The sequence below is a fragment of the Salmo salar genome, chromosome ssa22, assembly GCF_905237065.1.
Source record: "Salmo salar chromosome ssa22, Ssal_v3.1, whole genome shotgun sequence".
Taxonomy (NCBI): Eukaryota; Metazoa; Chordata; class Actinopteri; order Salmoniformes; family Salmonidae; genus Salmo; species Salmo salar.
Genome location: NC_059463.1, coordinates 36472582 through 36487497, shown reverse-complemented (window position 1 = coordinate 36487497; position 14916 = coordinate 36472582). Strand labels below are relative to the sequence as shown.

The following is a 14916-nucleotide window of genomic DNA, read 5'->3' as shown; positions in this document are numbered from 1 at the left end:
ATTATGTCATACAATACATGCATGTTTTGTTCAATCAAGTTCATATTTATATCAAAAAACAGCTTTTTACATTAGCATGTGATGTTCAGAACTAGCATACCCACCGCAAACTTCCGGTGAATTTACTAAATTACTCATGATTAACGTTCACAAAATACATATTTATTTTAAGAATTATAGATACAGAACTCCTTTATGCAATCGCGGTGTCAGATTTTAAAATAGCTTTTCGGCGAAAGCACATTTTGCAATATTCTGAGTACATAGCCTTGCCATCACGGCTAGCTAATTTGACACCCACCAAGTTTGGCCCTCACCAAACTCAGATTTACTATAAGGAAAATTGGATTTCCTTTGCTGTTCTTTGTCAGAATGCACTCCCAGGACTTCTACTTCAACAACAAATGTTCTTTTGGTTCCAAATAATCCATAGTTATATTCAAATACCTCCGTTTTGTTCATGCGTTCAGGTCACTATCCGAAGGGTGACGCGCGAGCGCATTTCGTGACAAAAAAATTCAAAATATTCCATTAGCGTACTTTGAAGCATGTCAAACGCTGTTTAAAATACATTTTTATGCTATTTTTCTCGTAAAATAGCGATAATATTCCAACCGGGCGACGTTGTATTCATTCAAAGGCTGAAAGAAAAAAATTGAGAATTCTCATGAACGCGCTTCTCAGTCTCACTGTTCCCAGGCTGACCACTCACAAACAGAGCTGCTGTACTTTGCCCAGAGACTGCAGACACCCCATTACACTTTCTGGCGCCTTCTGAGAGCCAATGGAAGCCTTAGAAAATGTCATGTTACAGCAGAGATGCTGTATTTTTGATAGAGATGCAACTGAAGGACAACAAATTGTCAGACAGGGCACTTCCTGTATGGAATCTTCTCAGGTTTTGGCCTGCCATATGAGTTCTGTTATACTCACCGACACCATTCAAACAGTTTTAGAAACTTTTTAGTGTTTTCTATCCAAATCTACTAATTATATTATACAGTTTAAATCGGGTATGTTTTTTATCCGGCCATGCAAATACTGCCCCCTAGCCCCAACAGGTTTTAACAAGTTCATCGGTGATGTTGTACCCACAGCAAAACTGAATGAGCGAACCACTGCTTTTAATTAGGGCAAGGTGACCGGAAACATGACCGAATACAAACAGTGTAGCTATTCCCTCCGCAAGGCAATCAAACAAGCTAAGCGTCAGTACAGAGACAAAGTGGAGTCGCAATTCAACGGCTCAGACACGAGAGGTATGTGGCAGGGTCTACAGTCAATCACGGACTACAAAAGAAAAACCAGCCCCGTCGCGGATCACAATGCCTTGCTCCCAGACAGACTGAACAACTTTTTTGCTCGCTTTGAGGACAATACAGTGCCACTGACACGGCCCGCTACCAAAACCTGTGGGCTCTCCTTCACTGTAGCCAACGTGAGTAAAACATTTAAACGTGTTAACCCTCGCAAGGCTGCAGGCCCAGACGGCATCCCCGCCGCGTCCTCAGAGCATGCGCAGACCAGCTGGCTGGTGTGTTTACAGACATATTCAATCAATCCTTATCCCAGTCTGCTGTCCCCACATGCTTCAAGAGGGCCACCATTGTTCCTGTTTCTTGGGAACAGGAACAATGGTGGCCCTCTAAGGTAACTGAGCTAAATGACTACTGCCCTGTAGCACTCACTTCCGTCATCATGAAGTGCTTTGAGAGACTAGTCAAGGACCATATCACCTCCACCCTACCTGACAACCTAGACCCACTCCAATTTGCTTACCGCCACAATAGTTCCACAGACGATGCAATCGCCATCACACTGCTCTACCCATCTGGACATGAGGAATACCTATGTAAGAATGCTGTTCATTGATTATAGCTCAGCATTTAACACCATAGTACCCTCCAAACTTGTCATTAAGCTCGAGACCCTGGGTCTCGACCCCGCCCTGTGGAACTGGGTCCTGGACTTCCTGACGGGCCGCCCCCAGGTTGTGAGGGTAGGTAACAACATCTGACCTGCTGATCCTCAACACTGGGTCCCCAAAAGGGTGCGTTCTCAGCCCTCTACTGTACTCCCTGTTCCCCCATGACTGGGTGGCCATGCACGCCTCCAACTCAATCATCAAGTTTGCAGACGACACTACAGTGGTAGGCTTGATTACCAACAACAACGAGACGGCCTACAGGGAGGAGGTGAGGGCCCTCGGAGTGTGGTGTCAGGAAAATAACCTCACACTCAATGTCAACAAAACAAAGGAGATGATCGTGGACTTCAGGAAACAGCAGAGGGAGCAACCCCCTATCTACATTGACCGGACAGTAGTGGAGAGGGTGGAGAGTTTTAAGTTCGTTGGCGTACACATCACGGACAAACTGAAATCGTCCACCCACACAGACAACGTGGTGAAGAAGGCGCAACAGCGCCTCTTCAACCTCAGGAGGCTGAAGAAATTCGGCTTGTCACCAAAAACACAAACTTTTACAGATGCACAATTGAGAGCATCCTGTCGGGCTGTATCACCGCCTGGTACGGCAGCTGCTCCGCCCATAACCGGAAGGCTCTCCAGAGGGTAGTGAGGTCTGCGCAACACATCACCGGGTGCAAACTACCTGCCCTCCAGGATACCTACACCACCCGATGTCACAGGAAGGCCAAAAAGATCATCAAGGACAACAACCACCCGAGCCACTGCCTGTTCACCCTGCTATCATCCAGAAGGCGAGGTCAGTACAGGTGCATCAAAGCGGGGACCGAGAGACTGAAAAACAGCTTCTATCTCAAGGCCATCAGACTGTTAAACAGGCATCACTAACATTGAGTGGCTGCTGCCAACATACTGACTTAACTCCACCCACTTTAATAATGGAAAAATTGATGTAATCAATTTATCACTAGCCACTTTATATTATATAATGTTTACTTACCCTACATTACTCATCTCTTATGTATATACTGTACGCTATACCATCTACTGCATCTTGATGTAATGTATCACTAGCCACTTTAAACAATGTCACTTCATATAATGTTTTCATACCCTGCATTGCTCATCTCATATGTATATACTGTACTCTATACCATCTACTGCATCTTGCCTATGCCATTCGGCCATCACACATTTATATATTTTTATGTACATATTCGTATTCATTCCTTTACACTTGTGTGTATAAGGTAGTTGTTGTGAAATTGTTAGGTTATATTACTTGTTAGATATTACTGCATGGTCGGAACTAGAGGCACAAGCAGTTTGCTACACTCGCATTAACACCAGCTAACCATGTGTATGTGACAAATAAATTTGATTTGATTTGAAATGATGAGAAGATGAAAAGTCAATGTTGAACTGGTAGAATGGTGCACAGACATTCGTACCTGGGTTATGCTGAAAAGAGAAATGCAGGACAGGAGGGAAGAGTGGGCATCCGTTGTTTACAGCAGCAGCTGACCCCTAGAACACTGCCCTGAATGCCCTGTGACTCATCTGTAGTTTCCTGAGCTACAGGAAGTCCTGTTTGGGCAGATGAGGAAAGATAGGAAATAAGACATGTCTCTCAACTCTTGGCACAGAAGATGTATGATTGGTTTGATAGGCTCAGGTGAAGCATTGTGGATAATTATGGATTTTGTAACACTTGTTAGGTTCTAAATGAACCTAGTAAAACTCACGGACGATTAGTAAAGCTTAAACCAAGTTTATTCACCCATTGGGTCATCCACCAGTATGTATACCCCAATTTGGGGTGGAATCTCCTCCTTCTTTCTAAACATTGCATCTTTGTTGCTAGGCAGGAAATTAAGTGACGCGGGCAATAAACTGTTTCTTCTCCCTTAACCTCGGCCCCCTTCCTCACTAAACCACATCTCTCCACCCTTATCAGTGCCTGCCAACATGTGATCATCTTTCCTTCGTGATTCAAAAACAAACACAACTGCATGTTAAATAAAAAATAAACAAATTAGAATAACCAATCAACTTAGAATTACAACTCTTGATAACTCCATAAGAAAATAATGGTATCCCATAAGGTAATGGTAAAATAGACTAGAAACTAGTGTCTCTCATTCATATTATAATTAAATCCCACCTGTCTTGATCATTTCTTGTGAGGTTGATTCCTCTGTGTACGTGCTGAGCTTGAGCTGAGGAGCCATGATCTCCCCAGTCTCTATACAGTACCTCTCCTACACAGAGCTGTGTCTCACTCTCCACCTCTCCTACCCCACCTTAACCCATAAGAGTATAAGCCCTGTCTAAGCCGGGGGAGGGTGGGGGGTACTACCAAGCTATATGAAATTGTTTTAAGAAGGTCATACCAAGGATCATTTTACTATTTGATTTTTAATTTTAAAACACCTTGAAGTATCAAAAAAAGATTGAAAAAAAAGATTTGATTAAAAAAATGTATTTGGCCTTACTGCTATTAACGCATACAAATGCATGGAATAACATATTCACTACATGGAACAACAGATAGTCCCCCCTCAAAAAAAATCTAAAGAAAGTTTGTTCTGAAGCATCTATCCTTTATCTGAGAGATATAAGAAAGATCAAGATACATTCTTTTTTTTCTCGCTTTTTTACATGTATTTGAACCCCATATTTTTGTCACTAAACAGTCTCCATATATACAAGGTATGGCCAGGTCAGCTTCCCAAGAGTCACAGGAGCGGGGCAGCCAATCAAAAGGAAGATGGTCATGGTAAATCTGTTGGACCTTTATTAGCTTATTTCAGCTCACTGTACTCTTTAAGGATCCACTCCAGGTTATAAGTGTAGTGACCCCAACATTCTACAGCGATATACTGTAGTAGGCTACATATAGAGACATGCACCCCCGTTCATTCGTCCTCACTTGAATGGACCATTTGTCCTCGCGTGTACAGTCCTGCTCACGAACTCCCTATCTCTTGCATTCTAGCACCCATCTCCCACTGGAGTCTACAAGTCTGGGGTCATAACCTCTTATATCTTGATCAACATCTCACCTAAGCCTATTACCCCTTATTTGTTGCCGGCTGGTCAATAACAATGACACAGGGCCCAGCCAAATAGTCAGCCCTTAGCCCAAGTTTTCACCTTCAATAAATACCAAAACACATAATTCCTTTCTAAAGAAAGCTGGCACATTTCCCACCAGCCGGCCTGAGGCAGGAATGACAGTCAATACCGGTGAACTCTCTCTCTCCCTCACTGTGTACATTTGCCTCTGACATTTGCATCTGACAAAAAAAGGTCAGACAATTTCTAATACATTATCTTCATACTTGCTTATGTGGTGACATAGATAAAGACAGAACCTACATGCCAGGAGGTGTCTGAGAAAGGCCTGAGAAATTGCCAAAGACTCCAGCCACCCAAGACATGGACTGTTCTCCATGCTCCCGTCCAGCAGGTTGTACCGGTGCATCAAGGCTCAGACCAACAGACTCATAAAAAGCTTCTATCCCTTGGCCATAAGACTGTTAAACGGCTAACCACTACTGCTCCGCCTTATACTTACGCCGCTACTAAAATTATTATTGATTCGATTTATTACTACCACCATGCTGCTGTTCATTGATTATTGATTGCCATTATCATAGGTATTTATCTATTTATCCTGCTACTGGTCACTATTACTCCTGTTTACATGTATATACACTGCTCCAAAAAATAAAGGGAACACTTAAACAACACAATGTAACTTCAAGTCAATCACACTTCTGTGAAATCAAACTGTCCACTTAGGAAGCAACACTGATTGACAATAAATTTCACATGCTGTTGTGCAAATGGAATAGACAACAGGTGGAAATTATAGGCAATTAGCAAGACACCCCCAATAAAGGAGTGGTTCTGCAGGTGGGGACTGCAGACCACTTCTCAGTTCCTATGCTTCCTGGCTGATGTTTTGGTCACTTTTGAATGCTGGCGGTGCTTTCACTCTAGTGGTAGCATGAGACAGAGTCTACAACCCACACAAGTGGCTCAGGTAGTGCTGCTCATCCAGGATGGCACATCAATGCGAGCTGTGGCAAGAAGGTTTGCTGTGTCTGTCAGCGTAGTGTCCAGAGCATGGAGGCGCTACCAGGAGACAGGCCAGTACATCAGGAGACGTGGAGGAGGCCGTAGGAGGGCAACAACCCAGCAGCAGGACCGCTACCTCCGCCTTTGTGCAAGGAGGAGCAGGAGAAGCACTGCCAGAGCCCTGCAAAATGACCTCCAGCAGGCCACAAAGTGCATGTGTCTGCTCAAACGGTCAGAAACAGACTTCATGAGGGTGGTATGAGGGCCCGACGTCCACAGGTGGGGGTTGTGCTTTCAGCCCAACACCGTGCAGGACTTTTTGCATTTGCCAGAGAACACTAAGATTGGCAAATTCGCCACTGGTGCCCTGTGCTCTTCACAGATGAAAGCAGGTTCACACTGAGCACGTGACAGATGTGACAGAGTCTGGAGACGCCGTGGAGAACGTTCTGCTGCCTGCAACATCCTCCAGCATGACCGGTTTGGCAGTGGGTCAGTCATGGTGTGGGGTGGCATTTCTTTGGGGGCCCGCACAGCCCTCATGTGCTCGCCAGAGGTAGCCTGACTGCCATTAGGTACCGAGATGAGATCCTCAGACCCCTTGTGAGACCATATGCTGGTGCGGTTTGCCCTGGGTTCCTCCTAATGCAAGACAATGCTAGACCTCATGTGGCTGGAGTGTGTCAGCAGTTCCTGCAAGAGGAAGGCATTGATGCTATGGACTGGCCCGCCCGTTCCCCAGACCTGAATCCAATTGAGCACATCTGGGACATCATGTCTCGCTCCATCCACCAACGCCACGTTCCACCACAGACTGTCCAGGAGTTGGTGGATGCTTTAGTCCAGGTCTAGGAGGAGATCCCTCAGGAGACCATCCGCCACCTCATCAGGAGCATGCCCAGGCATTGTAGGGAGGTCATACAGGCACGTGGAGGCCACACACACTACTGAGCCTCATTTTGACTTGTTTTAAGGACATTACATCAAAGTTGGATCAGCCTGTAGTGTGGTTTTACACTTTAATTTTGAGTGTGACTCCAAATCCAGACCTCCATGGGTTGATAAATTGGATTTCCATTGATTATTTGTGTGATTTTGTTGTCAGCACATTCAACTATGTAAAGAAAAAAGTAATTAATAAGATTATTTATTTCATTCAGATCTAGGATGTGTTGTTTAAGTGTTCCCTTTATTTTTTGGAGCAGTATATTACCATTAGTATATTACTAAAAGTATTTCTATATTCCTGCTACAGTCACTTTCCATCCCTGGTTACATGTACTGTATATCCGCCTATCATGCCGACACTGACACTCTTACATACTCACACCCAGACTTACATACACACACGCACCACTACGCACACACCCACCCACCTCCTATGCTGCTGCCACAATATTATAATTATTTATCCTGCTACCAGTCACTTTTCCTAATCCCTGCCTACATGTAAATATCTACCTCAAATACTCCAGTATCCCTGCACATTGTACATTTACCCTGTACAGTATATACAGTTGAAGTCAGAAGTTTACATACACATTAGCCAAATACATTTAAACTCAGTTTTCACAATTCCTGACATTTAATTCTAGTAAATATTCCCTGTCTCAGGTCAGTTAAGATCACCACTTTATTTTAAGAATATAAAATGTCAGAATAACAGCAGAGAGAATTATTTATTTCAGCTTTTATTTCTTTCATCACATTCCCAGTGGGTCAGAAGTTTACATACACTAAATTAGTATTTGGTATCATTGCCTTTAAATTGTTTAATTTCGGTCAAACGTTTCGGGTAGCCTTCCACAAGCTTCCCACAATAAATTTGATTAATTTTGGCCCATTCCCCCTGACAGAGCTGGTGTAACTGAGTCAGGTTTGTAGGCCTCCTTGCTCGCACACGCACACGTTGTAAGGATTGGACCAAAACGCAGCGGGTAAAGTGCTCATCTTCTTTCTTTATTAAAGAAAACACTTAACCTGTTGGGGGTAGGGGGCAGTATTTACACGGCCGGATAAAAAACGTACCCGATTTAATCTGGTTATTACTACTGCCCAGAAACTAGAATATGCATATAATTATTGGCTTTGGATAGAAAACACCCTAAAGTTTCTAAAACTGTTTGAATGGTGTCTGTGAGTATAACAGAACTCATATGGCAGGCCAAAACCTGAGAAGATTCCAAACAGGAAGTGCCCTCTCTGACCATTCCTTGAGCTTCTTGACTCTGTTTATTGAAGACTGGGGATCTTTGCTGTAACGTGACACTTCCTACGGCTCCCATAGGCTCTCAGAAGGCGGGAAAAAGCTGAATGATGTAATTCCAGCCCCAGGCTGAAACACATTAGCGCTTTTGGCAAGTGCTCTATCAGAGGACAATGGACTGAGGCGCGTGCACGAGTCGACCCCATGTTTTTATTTTCTTTCGTCTTTGAACCTAAACACAGATTCCCGGTCGGAATATTATCGCTTTTTTACGAGAAAAATGGCATAAAAATTGATTTTAAACAGCGGTTGACATGCTTCGAAGTACGGTAATGGAATATTTAGAATTTTTTTGTCACGAAATGCGTCGTGCACTTCACCCTTCTTTACCATTCGGATAGTGTCTTGAACGCACGAACAAAACAGAGGATATTTGAACATAACTATGGATTATTTTGAACCAAACCAACATTTGTTATTGAAGTAGAAGTCCTGGGAGTGCATTGTGACGAAGACAGCAAAGGTAATAACATTTTTCTTATAGTAAATCTGATTTTGGTGAGTGCTAAACTTGGTGGGTGTCTAAATAGCTAGCCCTGTGATGCCGGGCTATCTACTGAGAATATTGCAAAATGTGCTTTCACCGAAAAGCTATTTTAAAATCGAACATAGCGAGTGCATAGAGGAGTTCTGTATCTATAATTCTTAAAATAATTGTTATGTTTTTTGTGAACGTTTATCGTGAGTAATTTAGTAAATTCACCGGAAGTTTGCGGGGGGTATGCTAGTTCTGAACGTCACATGCTAATGTAAAAAGCTGGTTTTTGATATAAATATGAACTTGATTGAACAAAACATGCATGTATTGTATGACATAATGTCCTAGGGTTGTCATCTGATGAAGATCATCAAAGGTTAGTGCTGCATTTAGTTGTGGTTTGGGTTTATGTGACATTATATGCTAGCTTGAAAAATGGGTGTCTGATTATTTCTGTCTGGGTACTCTGCTGACATAATCTAATGTTTTGCTTTCGTTGTAAAGCCTTTTTGAAATCGGACAGTGTGGTTAGATTAACGAGAGTCTTGTCTTTAAAATGGTGTAAAATAGTCATATGTTTGAGAAATTGAAGTAATAGCATTTCTAAGGTATTTGAATAACGCGCCACGGGATTCAACTGGCTGTTGAGTAGGTGGGACGATTTTGTCCCGCCGACCCTAGAGAGGTTAAACAAAATAAACTGATGACGAAAACAGTCCAGTAAGGTGCTCAGACTATACTGGAAACAACCACCCATAAAACACAAGTGAAAACAAACCCAACTAAAAATGACCTCCAATTAGAGTCAACGACAACCAGCTGCCTCTAATTGGAGGTCATTGCCAAAAACCCAATATAGAAATAGAAAACTAGATATACACATAGAAATAGAAAATGTAGAACATAAACCAAAAAACCCGAACCACACAAAACAAACACCCCCTGCCACGCCCTGACCAAACTACAATAACAAATAACCTCTTTTACTGGTCAGGATGTGACATCACAACATCTCTATAAGATTGAGGTCAGGGCTTTGTGATGGCCACTCCAAATACCTTGACTTTGCTGTCCTTAAGCCATTTTGCCACAACTTTGGAAGTATGCTTGGGGTCATTGTCCATTTGGTAGACCCATTTGCGACCAAGCTTTAACTTCCTGACTGATGTCTTGAGATGTTGCTTCAAAATATCCACATTATTTTCAATTCCTCATGCAGCCATCTATTTTCTGAAGTGCACCAGTCCCTCCTGCAGCAAAGCACCCGCACAACATGATGCTGCCACCACCGTGCTTCACGGTTGGGATGGTGTTCTTCGGCTTGCAAGCATCCCCCTTTTTCCTCCAAACATAACGATGGTCATTATGGCCAAACAGTTCTATTTTTGTTTCATCAGACCAGAGGACATTTCTCCAAAAAGTACGATCTTTGTCCCCATGTGCAGTTGCAAACCATAGTCTGGCTTTTTTATGGCAGTTTTGGAGCAGTGGCTTCTTCCTTGCTGAACGGCCTTTCAGGTTATGTCGATATAGGACTCGTTTTACTGTGGATATAGATAATTTTGTACCTGTTCCCTCCAGAATCTTCAAAAGGTCATTTTCTGTTGTTCTGGGATTGATTTGCACTTTTCGCAGCATAGTACATTCATCTCTCGGAGACAGAACTCGTCTCCTTCATGAGCGGTATGACAGTTGCATGGTCCCATGGTGTTTATACTTGCGTACTGTTGTTTGTACAGATGAACGTGGTTCTGTCAGGCGTTTGGAAATTGCTCCCAAGGATGAATCAGACTTGTGGTCTACAATTTTTTTTCTGAGGTCTTGGCTAATTTCTTTTGATTTTCCCATGATGTCAAGCAGAGGCACTGAGTTTGAAGGTAGGCCTTGAAATATATCCACAGGTACACCTCCAATTGACTCAAATGATGTCAATTAGCCTATCAGAATCTTCTGAAGCCATGACATTTTCTGGAATTTTCCAAGCTGTTTAAAGGCACAGTCAACTTAGTGAATGTAAACTTCTGTCCCACTGGAATTGTGATACAGTGGATTATAAATTAAATAATCTGTCTGTAAACAATTGTTGGAAAAATTACTTGTGTCTTGCACAAAGTAGATGTCCTAACCGACTTGCCAAAACTATAGTTTGTTGACAAGAAATTTGTGGAGTGGTTGAAAAGCAAGTTTTAATGACTCCAACCTAAGTGTATGTAAACTTCAACTGTAGCTTCCTTTGTTATTTCTCGTGTTAGAATTTTTTGGTTATTATTTGTATATTGAATACTGCACTGTTGGGTAAGCCTCGCAAGTTTAGAATTTCACTGTACTGTACTAAATCTTCAAACTTGAACTAGAGAGAGGCGGGTCGTTGAGTTGGCACTCTGCCCAGTAGTCATACCGTTTGTGTTCCATGGAACTCCACCACGAAACCCCCCCCACTTAAACTCTGCATAAAGAGTGGACAAACTATTCGGACTCAAACAAACCGACTAACACGACTCCTGATGTATCTGAGGAGAGGAGAGAAGAGGAAAGGAGAGGAGAAAAGAGAAGTGACTTTTAATGACGTCATAGTTTATACTATCTTGGGTGTCTTGACTGGACTTACTCAGAAGACTCCAGATGTGTGTAGTTAGAGTTAAGGGACTTCTAACAATAATCTACCAGTACTGTAGTATCTGATAACAACACAGCAAAGGTCTACAGGCAGACACTATTTGTCCCACGAACGATGTACAACAGAATGCAGGAGCACGCTCTGACAGAATGACAAGTGAGTAACTGCAGCTCCTCAACACAGGATGTAGTGTGCTCACTACAAGGTGCCCACACTACATCCTGTGGCATAAAGGTCCAGACCTCTTGGAAGAGGTAATTTTACTCACATATAAGGCTGTAGTACTTGTTCTCAGCAGAATGCTGTTAGACTGTTGTACTGTATATATAGTGCGTTGTTGTTGTTGTTAACATAGCCGTTGCCTCAGGCTGGCAGGTATAACTGATCATTTTCCTGTGGTTTGTAACATTTGCATCAGCGAACAGACCTACACGAGCAGAACAACATAACTCGTGTTCACCTGAGGACACACTTCCTCATTCCAAAGAAACTGCCTAGTGCTATTTTGGGTATGGTGGTCCTGTCTAGAAACAACCACACACCCTTATTAAAACCTAGGTCCTAGGCAGGTCTAAGTAACATGGAAATAGTGCCACCTTTCCCTAACAGTTAAATAACATAATAGAAATGATTCTGCTGATAATAATGATGATTATGATTAAAAGGATGGTCAATGGTCATGATGCCAACGATATCGAATACTGTGATAATGGTGATAGCGATTATGATAATGGGGCGATAGTGTTGATAAAGAGGGTAATAATAACGATGATTATGATGATAGTGATAATTACGCCAATGATTATGCCTCTGTGTCTCTCCCCAGCTCCGTGGCTTGAAACGTCCCACTCGCTCGACTACACCCTTCCGCCAGTGATCATTCACCTTGGTAACCACACGACGACAGCATTGAATAGCAACCAGTCCTGTAGTGGTGATGACGAGATCTTTAAGTACCGAGCCTATACTGTCACCTACCTACTGGTGTTCCCTATGGCGTTTCTTAGCAACATTGGAGCGCTGTTTGTGTTCCTGCGACTGATGCCCAAACGGTCTGCGTCCTCTGTCCTCATGACCAATCTCGCCCTATCAGATGCATGCTTCTCCCTCACCCTGCCGCTGCGATTGGCCTACTACTTCAGAGGCGCTCGCTGGGACCTTCCTGATTGGCTGTGCCGACTGTGTGTGTTTTGCTTCTATCTCAACCTATACACCAGGTACAGTACACACACAACCTAATTATCAGAATGTGAGTTGACACTGGTTGCCCAGAAAGACACCTAACTAATAAACTATGTCTTAACTATTCTTCCCTACAGCGTTCTCTTCCTTACTGGACTGAGCGTGCTCCGTTGGCTGGCCGTGCTGAAGCCTCTCCGTCATCGAGCCTTGGCCACGCCCCTTCGTGCCTTATTGGCTTGCTTGGGCATTTGGCTGTTTGTGGGCGGAGCTTCAGTCCCATTCCTGTTTTCGGGGACCAGGGTGAGGGCGGGACTAACACGCTGCTTCGAGCCACGTAACCCTGCCTCCTGGAAGATGATCTTCGTTCTCAACTACGTGGGCATGACATTCGGCTTCCTGATCCCATTCATCACCATCCTCGGTTGCTACGGCTGCATCATCCACCGACTGACAGCTACGGCCTCGTCAGCATTAGGGTTGACTGGTAGCCTGAACAGGAACAAGATACGTAACCAGGGGAGACGTCGTCGCCGGCGCCGGTCTCTGCGTCTGGTCGCCATGGTGATCTGCACATTCCTGCTGTGCTTTCTGCCTTATCACGTGGCTCGCTCACTGCACCTGCATGCGGTGGTGGGCAGGTGGGGCTGTGTTGCTACGGTGACACTGCAGCGGGTGTTGGTGGTGACGCTGTGTCTGGCGGCGGCCAATAGTGTGGTTAACCCTCTATTGTACTACTACTCTGGGGAGTCCTTTAGAGCGGTCATACGCAGCGCCTCGTCACGACAACGGTCCTTCTCCTCCTCCTTCACTCAGGGCAGCCTGCTGCTCTCTCGCAGAAAGAAGACCACAATGCCTACAACACCAACAATGCGAGACTCACCCCTCGCTCCACCCTTAACCCTTCCTGGGTCCCTACCAGACACAGCCATTGCTCCACCCCTAACCCTTCCTGGGTCGCTACCAGACACAACCCTCGCTCCACCCCGAACCCTTCCTGGGTCCCTACCAGACACACCCCTCGCTCCACCCCTAACCCTTACTGGGTCCCTACCAGACACACCCCTCGCTCCACCCCTAACCCTTCCTGGGTCCCTACCAGACACACCCCTCGCTCCACCCCTAACCCTTCCTGGGTCCCTACCAGACACACCCCTCGCTCCACCCCTAACCTTTCCTGGCTCCCTACCAGACACACAAAGCTGGGTGGAAGATAGGTTTTGAACCCTTTAAAGACTATTTCCCCTATAGCCCACCTCTACTTACAGACACTGAGACCTGAACCCCTAGCTACACTCTCCAGAATCAGCGACACTTTGCTGCACATGTAAAATGGAGCCCTGAGGCCTGAACCAGAACCCCACACACACACACCCACACAATAACCCTTAGGTTTCCGAGGCACTTTGTGGGTGTGCTCTCTGTTATTTCCATTCCCGCTGTGGGTGTGCTCTCTGTTATTTCCATTCCATCCACAGGTGCCGGGCCTACTTTTGTTTGATTGTTTATTATCCCAGTGTTAATCATTACACTCTTCATAGATGTTTCATATAGGTCGAAAACAGTGTTGCACAAGTCCCACAGACTCACATTTGTAGGTTAAATGTAATAATATCTTCAGTTGATCATAGTGACTGACAATTGTTGCCTAGATAATACATATTTTGTTTTTTCCTTGACATTGAAGTAACGAATAACTATATTTGATGCAAGAGCTTCGAACACCATTGTGCGCCTCACAAAAGACCTCATCCAACATCAAGAGGCTCTTGTCCAGTTTGACATTGCATAGAAAGTTAGCAGGACCATTGGAGAGCAGGCAGACCTCATGCAGAGATTTGATAAAGACTGTTGGCTGAAGCCAGAGTCTGGAAAGGACTCAATCAAGGACATCTCAGGACATCAACCATATAGTAAGTGTGCTTCTTGATCAGGTGTGTACCTGATCAAGATTACTTTGACACCTGTCAGGTTTTACCAAAGCTTCCAGAACATCCAAATTAACCTGTTGTGCAAATTGGACTATGAGAAACTAGTGTTGTGGATCAGCAACCACAAACTGAAATTACACCGTGAGAAGAACAAACTGTCTGCTCATTTGGCACGCAGACAGAGGCCCAAAGTTGACAGTTGATTTCAGCTGTAGTGCTGAGACCCAAGAATATAAATTGTTATTTTAAATGCCACAGTTAGAGAAGTAATGTAAGAAATGGGAAAGAATAAGTAGTACTGAAACCAATGACAATGTAGACTCACAAAATGTGTATTTATTTTTATAATGTTCAGTGGCGTGTATTCATGGTTGCCAAGGGAAGCCAGACTTCCCACAAAAAATTTTACCAAAAAATAAATAATTAATTTAT

General features: G+C 44.0%; 1 protein-coding gene across 3 annotated transcripts in view; it reads left to right on the top strand.

Annotated features, from left to right (window-relative positions):
* The window catches only part of LOC106583569 (cysteinyl leukotriene receptor 2), a 22102-nt gene extending 7186 nt beyond the window's left edge, over nt 1-14916 (top strand). Inside the window, exons 1-4 of one of the 3 annotated variants that reach the window (XM_014167923.2) lie at nt 11005-11530; nt 12201-12263; nt 12468-12591; nt 12694-14916. In XM_014167923.2, coding sequence (XP_014023398.1) covers nt 11524-11530; nt 12201-12263; nt 12468-12591; nt 12694-13777 — 1278 coding nt within the window. In that variant the 5' untranslated portion in view covers nt 11005-11523 and the 3' untranslated portion in view covers nt 13778-14916. Of the gene's footprint in view, nt 1-11004; nt 11531-12200; nt 12592-12693 lie in introns of those variants that run through there. The other 2 variants (XM_014167918.2, XM_014167920.2) reach the window with 2 other exon arrangements.